The following is a 15,458-nucleotide window of genomic DNA, read 5'->3' as shown; positions in this document are numbered from 1 at the left end:
CGTTATTTAATCAATTCATCGCTCTTTAATCAGTTTAGAAAAGAACAAGTGGAAATAGCCACCCACTTACTGTTGTTGGCGACGGTGCTTGGGGGTACTTTCCTGCTGCTGCTGTTGTTACAGGTGGCATGAACACACTCACTGAAGCTACAGGTTGGCACAGATGCGGCCAATTCCCTTTCCCTTAATTTGCCGCTGAAACGAGGATTGTCTCTCGCAACATCAAAGTAGGAATAAAGGAGGATGCCTCTAAGTGTATGCCGATTGCTTCCTTCTTACCTCTTATTAAAAGCAGCCAGCACCAGCACATCCAGAATTATAAGTTAAGTCAGTGGACAAGCCGGAAGGCTTTGGGGCACCAAAGAGAGCAATTTCTCCCCACCAACTGGCAACCCCAACCACCAGCAGTCCAGGATCAACCCCGGGCATTGTAGGGCATTGTAGGAGCAGCCTTATACTGAAACAAACCATTGGCCCATCTGCCTTAGTACTGTCTGCACTGACTGGCAGCAGCTCTCCAGGGTTTCAGACAGGGAATCTTTCCTACTCCTACCAGGGGGTGCCAGGGATTGAACCAGGGACCTTCTGCATGCAAAGCAGGTGCTCTGTTACTAAGGTGCAACATCATAGGAAGCTGCCTTATGCTGAGTTGACCATTGGTCCATCTGGCTCATTACAGCTGATTGGAAGTGACTCCAAGTTTCCAGCAGGAGTCCTTCTCAGCCCTAACTGGAGATGCTGAGAGTTAAATATAGGATGTTTTGCATGCATAGCAGATACTTACCCCCTAAACTATGGCCCCCCGTGCAGACTTTATTGAAATGGATGTCAGCTGCACAAGAAAAAGCTCCCAGTCATTTGGCTGAGGCTGGTGCAAGAGAATCTCCCAGCAGATTGTGCCCCATTCAGGGGATCTGTCTGCGACAACAGCCTTATGGTAAGACTTTCTGCACCCTTCCAACCTGAAAAGACAGAAGGACTTTCAGGTTGGGGTTGGTGGCAGATGCACATTTCAGCAAGGGGGAGGAAGAGCATTGCGGAAGGTAGTGGAAACTGGCTACATGAAGACAAGACAGGAAGAAAGGGGAAAAAGGAGAATAGCTGAGTTAAGGCTGGATTGGACCTTGCAGAGGAAGAAGAGAGAACTGAGTTGCATGGAAGAAGCCCACAGCTTCAGTCCCAAATGGCATCAAATTTTAAATCACACAGATTTGGAGCTTTTGGAACCTTTGGCTCAATTTTCCATCTACTGGCTCAAGATTATATCCTGCTCTCCTCATTCTGAAGACAGATGATTATAACAAAACCCCATTAACCTCAGATCACTTCCGGTGGAGGGTTAGCTCACCATGGTACCGCTCAACATCTGCCATTGTGCTCAGTGGAAGGCCTTTCTATGCACTGTGTTCTCTATTGTTGTCAACCCGAGAGCATCCAGCGTCCCCAGGTTTCTTCTGAGGGCTCCTCCAGATGACCTATTTATGAAATCACCCTGATTTGCTGTCACAAAGTTTACGTGGGGGTTAGGTTTTATCCGGTCTTTTATTGAGCATTCATTCCAATTTGCTTACAGGGTGTTTGTACCTCTTCCTGTTCATCATTAGTTTTTTTGCTCACTTTTCAGTGCATTTCCCTAACCACAAAAGGTCCCTTTCTTTTAAAAAGTGGGTAGGACGTTGCACTAAGGCAACAGAGCACTTTAATCGACTTCAGTTGTGCAAACCTAATTTCCTGGGATGCACTTGAATCGCTCCTGGAAAATATTGACAGCCTGGAGGCACCCTAAGCCTGAATGCAGCAAAGGTCCACTGCAATATATGCCCAAGGTTCTTTAGTCACTTGCCTATAGGAATGGGCAGGTGCATGCTTAACATTGTACAGATATCTGTCCTACTTTTTAATTTGTTTTCCCCTTGGGGGCTTTTATGCTGACCTTCTGGCAGTCCCCCAGTGAGAAGTTCATCCTTCTCATTCACTCCCAGATTCCCTTCAGTTCATCTCAGTTATGTGTCCTGTTTCTGCCTGTAGTTTTGGGGTAGTAGATATAGCTGTTCTCCTGTACAGCCACTGGGAAATGACAGATGAGCTCTGGTGGACACAGTTCAGGATACTTCCTTCCTTCAGTATCAGAGCAATTCTGCAATGAGACTCACTGCTGGTGCATGAAAGCCATAGCGCTGGTTGAACCACTGGGTTGGGTTGACAGATTTGTAATGTACTGGAACAAACGTGAGAAATCTACGTCTGTCTTTGCAGAAAACAGTGGCACATGTGACTTCGATTTCCCTTCCTTGTGTGCAGCAATGCATTAATAGCAGATATTTTTGTTTTATCTAGCTGTTGCTCACTGTGTTGAGAATCACCTAAGGTAATGGTGGGCCTGTGAAGGAGTACATCAAATAAAACCATAAAAAAAGGTTTTATTTCTGCCTCCCATGATAGGGATGGAGATGATACTTCTGAAGAATACTTATTATTGGTTATCTTTCCATGAAGCAAGTCTGCATAGGCAAGCACACAGAAATTCTGATTTACTGATTTTCCTTTTGCCTCCCCATCTCCTGCCCCTGCCATCATCTGTGAGCTTTCCTGGTCTGGAGTGTTTCCATGCCATCTTATTTCATTTAGGGTTTTTTTTCCCCCCTTTAAAAAAAGAATCTGTTCTGTCCTGAAGATGATTATGCCAGCTCCACAAAGGTTTGCATTGTAACTGATAAAGCAAGACCTTTCTGTAAAGTTTATTTTCACTTTAAAAGATCTGTCGGAAACCTGGCAGCAAAAGCTGCCGCTGTGAGCCCATGAATGTCAGAGTTGATGATTGCTTCATTAGAACCCTACAAACTTCAAGAGCCAAAGACTTTCATGTTTCCTTACATGGTATTAGGGAAAATAAGCTCAAGGCATTATTTCTTTAAATGGGATTTCAAACATTCCCTCCGGAAAATAAAGTATAACTTGTCTGAATACCAGGGAGCTTGTAGGGGAAATCTGTTTGGTCAGAGTTGTAAAAGTTGGCCTTTCTCTTGGATTTTCAGTTTGGGGCAAAAAGAAAGAAAGAAAGATAATTTGCATAGCACACGTTACAAATTAGGTTGAAATTTGGTGAGAAACTGTCCACAGCTTATTTAAATATTTATGGTCTCCACTTTCATAGAATGTGTCAAGGTGGCTTAGAACATACAAAATATAATAAAAACCAGTCGATAAATATCCACGAAGCATAATTAAAAGCACCGATAAAACAATAGTAGAAACTGGCTGGTTAAAAAGAGAAAATCATATTGTGGGTGCCTGTCTAAACAGTACAGTTTTCAGGAGGTGTCTGAAAGAAGGCAAGGATGGTTCCAGCAGAATCTCTACAGCGAGGGGTTCCACAAGCCAGGGCCTGCTACAGGCTTGGTCCCTACTGCAGGCCAGCCAAACCTCAGGGGCATGGGGAACCACCAGAAGTGCCCCATCAGCGGTTTATCAGCTATCAAAGTGGAGTATAAGCAATCAGATGGTCCTTGAAATGCATGCAGCAGCATGTCAGGGACTGACTGGATGGCAAGGAGTGGTGGGAGATTCCAGCCAGAGAACCCCGTAGGGAAGCCCCAGAGGAGGAAGGCTCAGAGCCAGGGGAGTGGCAGTGAGATGCTGAAGAGGCAACAGGCTTGAGAGAGAGAGAAGAGCCAGAGGCAGGAAGCAATTCAGACTCTGGACATGATGTGAGGAAGGAGGGGCCAGAGGTGGCAGAAGCATCCAGTATACCTGAAGGAGTGTCTCCACTCCCATCATTCAACCCAAACACTGAGGTCCAGCGCCAAGGGCCTTCTGGCGGTTCCTTCACTGCGAGAAGTGAAGTTACAGGGAACCAGGCAGAGGGCCTTTTCGGTAGTGGCACCCGCCCTGTGGAATGCCCTCCCATCAGATGTCAAAGAAATAAACAACTATCTGACATTTAGAAGACATCTTAAGAAGGAGAAGACATCTTAAGGCAGCCCTGTTTAGGGAAGTTTTAAATGACTGATGTCTTAATGTATTTTTAATCTTTTGTTGGAAGCCGCCCAGAGTGGCTGGGGAAACCCAGCCAGATGGGCGGGGTATAAATTATTATTATTATTATTATTATTATTATTATTATTATTATTAGAGCTTGCCTTTCCTACTGTAGTAAGCTCACCTCCCCACCCCCCTTGTTTCCAAGGTCATGTAGCCCAGTATTGTCTGCTGCAAGTATGGCGAACGTTTGACCTTCCATATGTTGTTGGACTACAACTCCCATCATCCTTGACCATTGGCCATGGTGGGCGGGGCAGGTAGGAGTTGGAGTCCAACAGCAACAGGAAGGGGACAGGTTTCCCATCCCAGGTCTACAGGCAGTGGCTCTCCAGAGTCTTTTCCATCTGGTCTTTTAAACTGATCCCTTTAACTGGGGGTTCTAGGGGTTGAAGCTGAAATCTTCTGCATACAAAGCAAGTGATCTGTGACTGAGCAGGGTAACTTCCTGCTGGTTTGTACCCGGTATTGCTACAGCTTCAGCGAAAGAAAAACTCTGAGGCTGTTTGATTAATATTCAGTTAAAGTAACATTTTAAAAATAACTTCTATGCTAGTCGCTCTTAATATGAATCATCTAAGCCACAACAAGAATGCCAAAGAAATCGAAGGTTCTTAATCTTTTTTACAGGCACAGGTTTCAGACCATCCCTAAGATGACACCTTAATAACCTGACATTAGACATATCAGTTCATACTTGAAAAGCAGAGAAATGCAGCAAACAGATATCCAAGTGTAAATCAGTTCATCTTGAATCCTTCCGCAAATGGTCTGCTCTGGAGGTCATATCAAAGAGATCCTTCTTCCAGCTTAAATCTGTCTATTCTAAATTGATCTCAGCCCAGTCTTATTTAATGCATTAATGTCTAGTTTTTTAAGAATATGATACACAGTGTAGAGAAATCCTACATACTCCAATCAGACTAGTTCAGAGGACTGCAGCCATAGTCACCATCATATTTGTTGTATTACATATCAAAAGAGCTCTTGAAATGAACATTCTAATTTCTTATTATACAACTGCTCTGTATTCACTCTGAAAACAGCTGCATAGTATTCTAAACCATGAGTTGTAAACATTGATCTTTTTGTTATGTAGGCTTATATTAAACTGAGATACCTTTTTTCTTATTTGTTCCTACAATTGGGTTCCTGGTGTCAGTTTGTATTTGGCTGCTTGAGCATATTTTAAAGTGTTGCTCCGTCTTGTGATGTTCTTGCCAAGAGCTTTCTTCAAGCAGCCTACACTATAAGAGTTCTTGCACCAACTACATTTTTAAAAAAACAACAACCTAAAAACCAATTTTTCATGCCTTTTTCAGGTTCAGGTTGCACAGTGTTCACTTTAATTTTATTATATTTCTTAACCCTTCTTAAAGAACTGGTGGTCTGGAAATGCTCATTTACTTTGGAACCTGAAAAAAAGATAAATTTATTGCTAACAGATTTGTTATTCAGATTGTCAAATGGAAAAGGTGTTCTATGGTATTTTAAAATAAAAAATGGCATGTGAGATTACCAACAAACACTGAAAGGAGAGTTTTAAGAGATCTGATTTGATTTGCTGCTGTGATGGTGAAGAAGAATTATTACTCTGGTCTCAGATATAGTGAGTGATATAATAAACAAAATGGTGTGAGTTATGATTCCATGGCAATACCTATCCTATTAGGTTGTCATAAATCCAGGTTTTGCTATGTGTGTTCAATTTCTGTAACACAAATTCTGTATCATTGTTTATTTTCAGAAAGTGAGGTTGTTTTGTTTTGTTTGTTGTAAATTTGATTAATAGGAAATAGGAAAGAAAGCACACATTTCAAAATGGATTAATTGTATAGCTAGTAGACGCCATTCTTCAAAGGTAAATTGAGAGCTGGTGCTTATAAAAGGAGAATTAAAGCTTGAACCTGCAACCCAATCTTCAATATACTGGCCTGTCCCATGATTAGGTTCATTCAGTTGAAAAATGATAAGTCTGTACAGATAAACAATCCTGCTGCAATATCACACTATAAATTCAGGATCCTGTGTGGTGTATTGAATATTGTACAGAATATGAAATGGGACCTCCTTCTCCACCATAAAAGAAAAGAAAAAAGCATTCAGCTAGGCTTGGGCAAGTCATGTAGCCTAAGCATCTCTCATAAGCTAGCCTACCTTACAGGGTTATTGTGAAGATGACATAGGATAGCCACATGCATGGTTCCAGGAACTCTGTAGACATAGGTTGTAATACATGTGGGATAAATACTACAATTAAGTGTGTGATAAATGCTGCTGCTGCTGCTGCTACTACTACTACTACTACTAATCAAAGAACACTACCCTATAGGCATATAAGCTGATTATTAGTGTTTGCAAAACCCCATGCACAGTGCCTCACACCCTGGCAATCAGCTGATCATTTGTGCTTTGAAAGCTGTGCCATTACCCATGTGGGCAAAATCAGGTCCCCTGATGTCACTGTGGGTGGCCTCACCGGCCTGTCCAGCTTGGCCCACAGATGGTGGGGAAAATCAGGAGCAGGCCTGCTGGCTGGATCCAGTTCCCCATTCCTGGTGTATGGGGAATATATAAAACAACTTGATTTGTAAATAATTCCACTTGGAACCATGAAGACATCCCGTCTGCCAAGATACGAAGGAAGCAGTCTTTTAGATAGTTGCTTGTATTAGAATTCTTCAAGTTTCGACCCTTCTAGAAGCCTCTGGATATTGTATCTAGGGGGCATGCTGTTAAATTCATGTTCACTGAGAAAAATTATCTATTGCTCTGGTATCTGCATGTATAAGGGAAGTCTAGGGCCTCAGGACAGACAATTTCAAAGTAAATGAACTGCAGGCAGAGAAGAGCAATGTGGACCAGGATGTGTACATAGGGTAGTGATGCTTGGTGTACAAATAGGAGGATTCTGAGTACCCAAGTGTCCCTATTTTCCTCTGTGAGAAGTTGGGGAGTATGAGCTACTTGTCACCAACAGATTAAGACAGAGCATATGGCAGGGGAAAAGATATATATTTGTCCAAGAAATGGTGCTTGCTAGGATCCCCACATACATCATAAACTGTGTTTACATCCACATTCAACATCTTTCTCATTCAGTTTCTCATCAGACAAAATAAAATAAACTACAGTTTCCTCAATATGTTAGCACCAGGTGAAGATAATTGAAATTTCTTTCTAACCAGGGAATGAAGTATTTCAGCACAAAATGTGTAATACACATTTTAGTTCTGCGTGACATTATGCAGATGTTCCGTCATCTGTATAGTTACCATACATCTGCATGCATATATATATATAGATTTGATTTAGCACTCTGATCAATAAAATAAAACCTCCTAGATATGTTCAGCATTGCCTTTCAATCTGAAGCGGTGAAGTTGCCAGATCAGAACATTTATGTAACTAGCCCAGTATTGCAGCTCTGACAGACAGCCGCTGTCCAGGGATCCAGACAGAGCTAGTTCCTGTCACCTCCTGACATCCCTTTAACTGGAGATTCCAGGGATTGAGCTTGGACCCTTCTGCATGAAAGCATGTACTCTATCACTGAGCTATGGGTACATGGGAAGCTGCCTTATATTGAGTCAGTTCATTGGTCCATCTTGCTCAGTATTGTCTACACTGATTGGTAGCAACTCTCCAGGTTTTCAGGTTGCGGTCTCTCAATATTACTGGAGATGCCAGGAATTGAATCTGGGACCTTCTCTGCCATTGAACCAAAGCTTTTCCCCAAGCTATGGTCCTTCTCATAAAGTTAGTGCCCCCCCCTCGTTTCCCCACCAAAAGGGCAGGCTACTTACTGGGGAAAATTTGCTAGCAACTGCACAATAAACAGAGCACTCCGTCTTTGGTTGGCTACCAGGGAAGGCACAGTGATGGTTGACTGAAGAACCAATCTGGGAAATAGGCCATGGATCTTGCATTGTGGAATCAACAGAACTGGTTGCAGACTGTGCAGTGTGGTTATGTTTCCATTGCCTCTTTCTATCTTAGGACAATCAGGTAACATGCAGTTCAAGTTTGCCATTCCTCTTTGAAGTTTCTGATCCGATACTGTGCAGCAAAATCTAATTCAGACACCACTGAAAAAGACCAGGCAGGGTGGAAGACAGATGATATGGATATAACTGTGATGGAAACAAATTTAAGAGACTGGAATAAGATCTAGTTTATTTAGTATGAAAGAACTGACATTAGAGTCAAAGACCATCTCAAGTGTAAGCAGCTCCAGCTGAATGTGGATCTGAGTGGTCCTCAAATCAGAACCTACAAAGAAAGCACTACATTATTTGGATTCTGTTTTAAACTGTTTCCACTTGTAGTGAAATTTAATGGAATTGGCTTGGCAATGTGTGTATTACATCAGGTTTGGGGTGCAATTCTGAGGAAGCTAAAGCTAAACTAGACATGCTTTGGAGACTGACAGTCAACCTTCCTAATGTCCTTCCCTGTGGTTAAAAGCAGCCAGGGAGGAGGGGACATATTGCCCCCAGGTGGGGCACTAAGTAGGGAGGGCTTAACCATGTCTAGCTTTGGAAATCCCCCTCAATCTGCTATTAGCTGGAGAGAGTCAGAAAAGACAAGAACAATTTGTGGCAGCTTTTACTAAAAAGAAAATATATATTGCGAGATGCAGTAATGGATCTCCCATGTCACATCCAGTTTGCCCTATGATACAATGACTCCAACAGAACTCAATGGAATCAAAGGACTCATTGGTGTAATTTAGTTCCACCGAGGCCCTTGGGGTTGAGACATGCTGGATTACGCACTAGATTTCTTTCTTGTGGAATCTGCTAGAGGAGGGCTTTCGACACTGAATAAATAAGCACTTGTTCAAAATCAAATCTGTTTGATATTAAGCAATACGTTACAAAACACTGTTTCGAGCATATATGCAGAAGATAAGTAGGCTTTAAATATGGCATATCTTAGTGTTTTGCCCTTGGTGTTAACGCCAACTTCAAACACATAGTAACTCTTCATATAACAATAGTTTGCATCTTGTGTTTACTACAAGATTATTTATCATGTTATTTCTAGTTAACTATTAAAAAGCAGTATATTTCCAAGCATTTACAGATTTGTATTTCCCCCCAAGAAAGCTGAATTATGATCAAATAAGATAGATAATGATAAATAAGCATATAAGTAAGCCTAGCTTGAAGGAGCAAAGTATACTATTAATGTCCCTCCTGTGAAGTTAAATCCTATTTCTTTTAGCTATTTCTTCATTAGTTAATGAGGTCTCACCAAAATGGGTTTTTAAAATGGTATTCTTGCATCCTTGCCTCTAGAAATATCTTAAAATATTCACACAGAACTTCGTCTTCTGAAGGTACACTATATATGAATTTAGGCAATAATTACCTCAGTTGCTGGGTGTCATAAACCCACAACATCTAGATAGTCATCAGTACATATATAGCTCACAATTTTCAGGCAGTTTTTAAAATGGAGAATTGTAGAAAAATAGTAGTTTATATCTGGTCCTCATTGCTTGAATTATTTTTGACACTCTGTGTAGTTGATCGCTTAAGAACTTGCTAATGGAAAATGGAGCTTTCCAGCTCCTAGTCAACATTAATAACCTGCACAGATTAGTAGTAACTAACTTCTCTTGGCTCTTGCTGTGCCTTGGTAAAAATTATCAGTGGAGGAAGTGTCCATCTTCTGAAAAATCCCTATTGTAGTTGTCACTGACAGCTTCCGTGTTATCATCTCATCATAAAGGTCCTTGATTGGATGAACCACAAAGATTAAACTCTTCCTCAGAGAGAGGGGGGGGGGGAGAGAGAAACACAGTCTCTCCAGTTAAATGCAAAGGTGTTTTCTGAGGATGAAAGAGGTATTTTAAATACAGATGATTCCTTACAATTTAACAAGGTAAAATGGCTAGTTTCTTATGCCTATGCAAACAGGACACAGCTTAAGTCCTTCCATACATTCAAGGGGAAGCTGAATTAGAAATGATGTGTCTATTTTCCTCTCTCACTTCAAAACAGTGTAGATTTTGAGAGTTGTAAATCATAGACAAAAAGGGTTTCCGGCTGAAAAATGCTGACACCTGGACTGGGGCAGGGAGCAGAACCCAGTGGAAACTAGCAAGTCAGGGCATGGGAGTCCAACAGTTTAAATAAAGGCCATTGGGCAGGGCTTGTGTCAGTTGTGTCATGTTTTTGTTCACCTAAGGCAGGTGTGGAGAGCCTTCAGCTCTTCAGGTGTGGTTGAACTACAGCTCCCATCACCCCTAGCCATTGGCCATGCTTGCAATGGAGCTGACTTATAAAAAACCAGAAATTCTAAATCAGTTGCATCAAACAACAAATTCCCTCCATTAAACAAAGAGAATGAAACGGCAATGAATGACTCTTATTCATGTACCAGATATTTCTATTTCTTGCACAGTACCTGGGTTGCCCCAGCAAGGTGTTGATTGTCGAACAGGCTGATCTGTTGCTGACTCATGTATCCTGTCAGAAATGCACAAAGATATTTAAGAATGCAAAGCAGCATCTCTGTGATATATATTGCTGGCAATTTATTTAATTATTGGTCTGTAATTTTTTCCGAATTGCGGCTATACATGTTTTATAATTTAATCCCCAAATGTTTTAAAATCAGCGTTCCATTTCTTCCATCATCACTTCAAGCACCGATCTTTTTCTTACTTGCCTTCATGTTCCGGTTTGTTCTCCCTCTCTCTCTCTCTCTCTCTCTCTCTCTCTCTCTCTCTCTTGCAAACAAATAAATAAATAAGCGGACAGATAAAAAGATCAATAACCCAAGGCAGCTTGCATATTAGATTTGATAAATGTGAAGCATTTGGATATTATGTTCTTCTTCTTCTCTTCTTTCCTAGCATGAGGACATTCAGGACATGTTGACAGCCAATATTAATAAGCTTAAGACTAATACTGGCGGTGGCTAAATACAATTCTGGCAGAGTTAAGTGCTCTTTACAATAATAGCGCTGTCCTTTAAAAGGATTGCTTTCACATTTGTATCATGCATTTACTGAGATTTCCTTTTGCTGTTTGTTGTTTTGCAGGTGATTCATATAACAGGAAGGTTGCGCCTGAGAGTGTCGCTGTCCCATGGGCGGACAGTCCCTAGCCAAATCATGGGGCTTGTAGTTGTTGCTCATGCTTTGCCCCCTCCTACGATCAATGAAGTCAGAATCGACTGCCACATGTTTGTTACTCGAGTAAACATGGACCTCAATATCATTTACTGTGAAAATAGGTACAGCATTTTGGCTTTTGGTTTTGTTTTGTTTTGTTTTTCCAGTGTTGCGCATCTAAACATCCCTGTTCTTCTACCACAATACACATTCTGGAGGAGGGTACTGATTTCCTGTGAGGATAATGATGCCAGCTGTACAGCTATGTAGAAAAAAAAAACCCCACCAAGTATCTTCTTTCAATCAGACGAGGGAGAACCACATTTTGAGATTTGGAAAACTGAGTGGGAGATTGATTGACTGATGGTTGCCTAGAGAGTTAACGGAGGAAGGGATGCCAGAATTTAAATGTTGCTTTTCTGACTGCAAACTACTGTGGTAACCTCTGGATCAGCAGTTCGCACAGTGGAATACTGGGGCCCTTGGGAGTACATCAGTGAGCGCCTGAGTAAAATCATAACAGAATCTACCCTTTCCCACCCCATCTGCAGCAGCTATTCACACAACACACAGGCAGATAGGCATATTTTCCCAAGGGCAGGCAGTCATTCAAGTTTTTCTTAATTTTCTCTCAAGCCATATCCTATATTGGATCATTCTCAGATGGTTTTTCTCATCAATGAGGTAGTACACCATTTGTAAAGTTTGCAGCTGTACATCCTTTCTGTTTTTTTTTCGCAAGTACCATTCATTCAAGACACTTTTGGTACTGGCGATACAATGCTGAACTATGGTTCAGTATAAACAGTTTAAGTTGTCTTTAATCCATTACAAAACATCAACCAGGTAGCACTCTTTGCAGTGGGGCTTTACTTTAAAACACTGAAGTACATGAGATATCACTTTTAGTCAGAACAGCTGCACCTTCTGTTGCTTGGCTGAACTTTCAAGGAATAGGCCCAGTAGGTCAGCGGAGGAACCTGTGCATGATCGTGTCATGGAAAAAATAAAAAAATCCTTCCAGTAGCACCTTTAAGACCAACTAAGTTGGTTCTTGGTATGAGCTTTCGTGTGCAAGCACACTTCTTCAGATACACACGAAAACTCATACCAAGAACCAACTTAGTTGGTCTTAAAGGTGCTACTGGAAGGAATTTTTTTTTTTTTTTTTTGACTATGGCAGACCAACACGGCTACCTATCTGTAACTGGAATCATGGAAAAAAGTAATACTACAGTTGAACAGTGGGGATGTTTGCAAAGAAGCCATGGGAAAGGCGATAGTTAAGTTGGTGGTACAGGAATAGCAAGCATACACGAATTATAGAAACGAGAAGGTAAAAAAGTAAAAACATGTTTCCCCCCGGTTTGGGCAATAGATTAAGGCTGGCTTATATGTCAAGCTACCAGGTTTATTTCTCTCCTTCCACTGTGTGAGATACATGGGTCTTTTCCGTAGTGAAATTCACGAGTTCTGGAGCTGATAAACAGTTTAGAAATCTCAACAAGAGTGATGTATGCATCACCTTTCCCTACTTCTTTGTAAGTAGAGGTACACAAGTAAAGATATTTGGAGCACAGAGAGATAAGCCCTGTTCTCATCCGTTGGCAGGGGGTGGCAAAAGCAGGATCACAGCAGCATAGTCCCTGATCTACATGCATTCAATGGGTTGCTGTAACTTTGCATACGAAGTCTATAGGTTTGTCCACAAAATAGGGGGACTCCTGATTTTTATGGGGTTCCTGAGCATATGTACAGTTTGTATGTGTCTGTAGCTGTAGTCATGGCAAAGCCTGCAGCAGGATTCTGTTCCCTCCTCATGCAACACATGGTCAATGAACTTAGGTAGTTGTGTGAACACAGCTGTATTCTTTCAGTCCTGCAACTAATCAGAGTTTCATGTTGACTTGAAAGACATAGTACAAAAATTCGCAAATGAATTTTATGCACATGCTACTGCACCTATCACACATCAGAAGAAAAAAAGGAATCTTGGAGATTGCAATATACTGTGCTCAAGCCAGATGACAAGTCAGTAGTACGCCTTGTGTAGAATGAAATTGCATGGTCAGGAGCTCTGTATGTAATGAATAGCTGACAGTGTTTCGTATCAGATTTTGTTCATGTTGGTACAGTGACATGTTAAAGTGCCCTAGAGTACAGAATTAATATTTCCCAAATATTAATAACAATGCAATAATATAATGGTTTGTGCCTTTCATTTCCCCACTAGCAAAATGCCAATCAGTTTGGCAGGTGTGTTGGAGAGAAGTCCCTTGCATTACAGCTTCCCTTGCAGGAATACTTCCCTCCTGTGGTCTCAGTGGAGGCCATGTCCCAGTATCAGGGTTGGGAATATTTTTGTCCCCACCATGATGTTGCCTCATTCAGCATACTTACTTTTCTCTCATACAATTGGATGACTATTAGTCACTAGGCGAGGAAATAGATGTATGTATGTTAGAAGCACAGGAATCACCTAGCCTTACCTAATGACCTCAGGTTCTGAAGAGAGCAGACTTGGACCCTAACCGTATCTAGTGATGACAGCCATTTATTTTGTCCTATGGAACACAATGGTACCAAGTGACATAGAAAGCTACCATATACCAGCTCAGGTTATTTCCCCCTCTAGTAGCCCAGTATTGTTGCTCTGACTGGCAATGAGGTCTTGGCCACAGACTCCAAGGTCTCGGTCACAGGCTTCCATCACCTGTTAACCTGATTTAACTAGGGACTAGCAACATGAAAACACGTGCTCTAACACTGAGTACACAGTGGCCCTGCCCCTTCATCTACAAACGTCTGTCCTGGCTTCCATTTCTTTGTCATGCTGGAATTATTTCCTTAATTTTTGGAGTATCTGCTCTTAAGTTTCTTATTTTGGTGACTTTCATTTACAAGAGCACCACATGAATGCTGAGCACTGAAACTTGGCAGTTTTCAAGAAAACAATTTGCTTCTTGTAACTGGCTTGCCCACATTTGCTCCTGCTCTTGGGCTTCCCATAGGCATCAGTTGGCCGCTGTGAAATAAAGATGCTGAACTAGAGGGGCCATTGGCCTGATCCAGCCGGGCCCTTCTCATATTCTTTTGGAGAGGAATGTCCTACCTCCTGTCCCAGCCATACTAAACCTGCAGTCTGTCATGAATGAGATTTGGGGGGGGGGGGCTGTCCAGCTTCTCCTGGTCCACATCAATTTTATGAGACTTATATTCTACCCCTTCCCATCCTGCAAAACCTGACAATTGACTGGAGACAATTTGGTCTCCATCAATCTACACTAAAGTATGTGTTATCCCCTCTGGTGGGGGAGAATAGAGGAAGCAGAGTATCGTGGTTTCTCCTGCTTCCAGATGATGTAGGCAGCAGTCGTGTGTACACACACACACACACACACACCACCTTTAACTTTAGTAAGTGATTTTTGCCCCATAGTGAGAACCTGCCAGGTAGTTCCCTAATTCACTGCAATATTTTTATCACACCTAGTTCTTACTGTCTCTCAGAGTGACTATAGGGAGTAACACTCTGCTGGTTATCTCTGCACTCGAAATGTGTGAACCCTGTTTGTACTTTGATAGCTCTATCTCTAAACTAGTCTTAAACCTCTGCCATAGGGGAGCAGCCCTGCAAAATGTACCCTTGGGATCTTCATGGCTAAATGTTTCTAAAAGAGGCATTTGTGGGTGGCAGAATTTAAAGCATAAATATGAATTATGTCTTCTAAATGAGGGTGTGTGTGTGTGTGTGTGTGTGTGTGTGTGTGTAGAACCTATTTCAAATGTTTGTGCAGACGAGGCTGATTCACCCAACATGATTTTCAATTTTGAGGATTTCCCCCCCTCCCTTCCACTGAAGCCTGAGGACATTGACATCTGGACAATCAATGACAGAGACATACACATACAGAGAGAGGCTGAGCAGAGCATAGAGCAGAAAGAGGTACTGAAAGGATTTAAAAGTTTCTGTGTGGAGTAAACCACAAAGTCCCAGTTGAAAGAGCCAGGAGTGAAAGCGTTGCTCCCAGCTGAATAAGACTAGAAAAGAGAACACCCCCAGGCATCTGTATGTCTCAGCATTTAAATTATATCGCTTGAAATGTCAGTTTTGGACTTTGTGCCAGGAAACAGTTGAAGAGCCTTTTTTCCCCCCATGAATATACCCAATAGAAGACCAATCTGTTGAAATGAAAGGTATCTCTAATCATTTAGCATAAGCATAGCATGTTCTCATTTTATTATGTAACCTTGAAATATCTTGCTCTTTTAATGAGGAGCTTTGTATTTT

The 15,458-nt window shown here is 41.7% G+C and overlaps 1 protein-coding gene across 11 annotated transcripts in view; it reads left to right on the top strand.

Annotated features, from left to right (window-relative positions):
• The window catches only part of NPAS3 (neuronal PAS domain protein 3), a 641,499-nt gene that overhangs the window by 604,813 nt on the left and 21,228 nt on the right, over positions 1-15,458 (top strand). For all 11 annotated transcript variants that reach the window (XM_080977754.1, XM_080977753.1, XM_080977750.1 and 8 more), the window contains one exon: positions 11,096-11,289. In XM_080977754.1, the coding sequence (XP_080833880.1) occupies positions 11,096-11,289 (194 nt within the window). The remainder of the gene's footprint in view (positions 1-11,095; positions 11,290-15,458) is intronic.

The sequence above is a fragment of the Podarcis pityusensis genome, assembly GCF_964106645.2.
Source record: "Podarcis pityusensis genome assembly, chromosome: 1".
Taxonomy (NCBI): domain Eukaryota; kingdom Metazoa; phylum Chordata; class Lepidosauria; order Squamata; family Lacertidae; genus Podarcis; species Podarcis pityusensis.
This window is presented reverse-complemented; position numbering and strand designations above follow the sequence as displayed.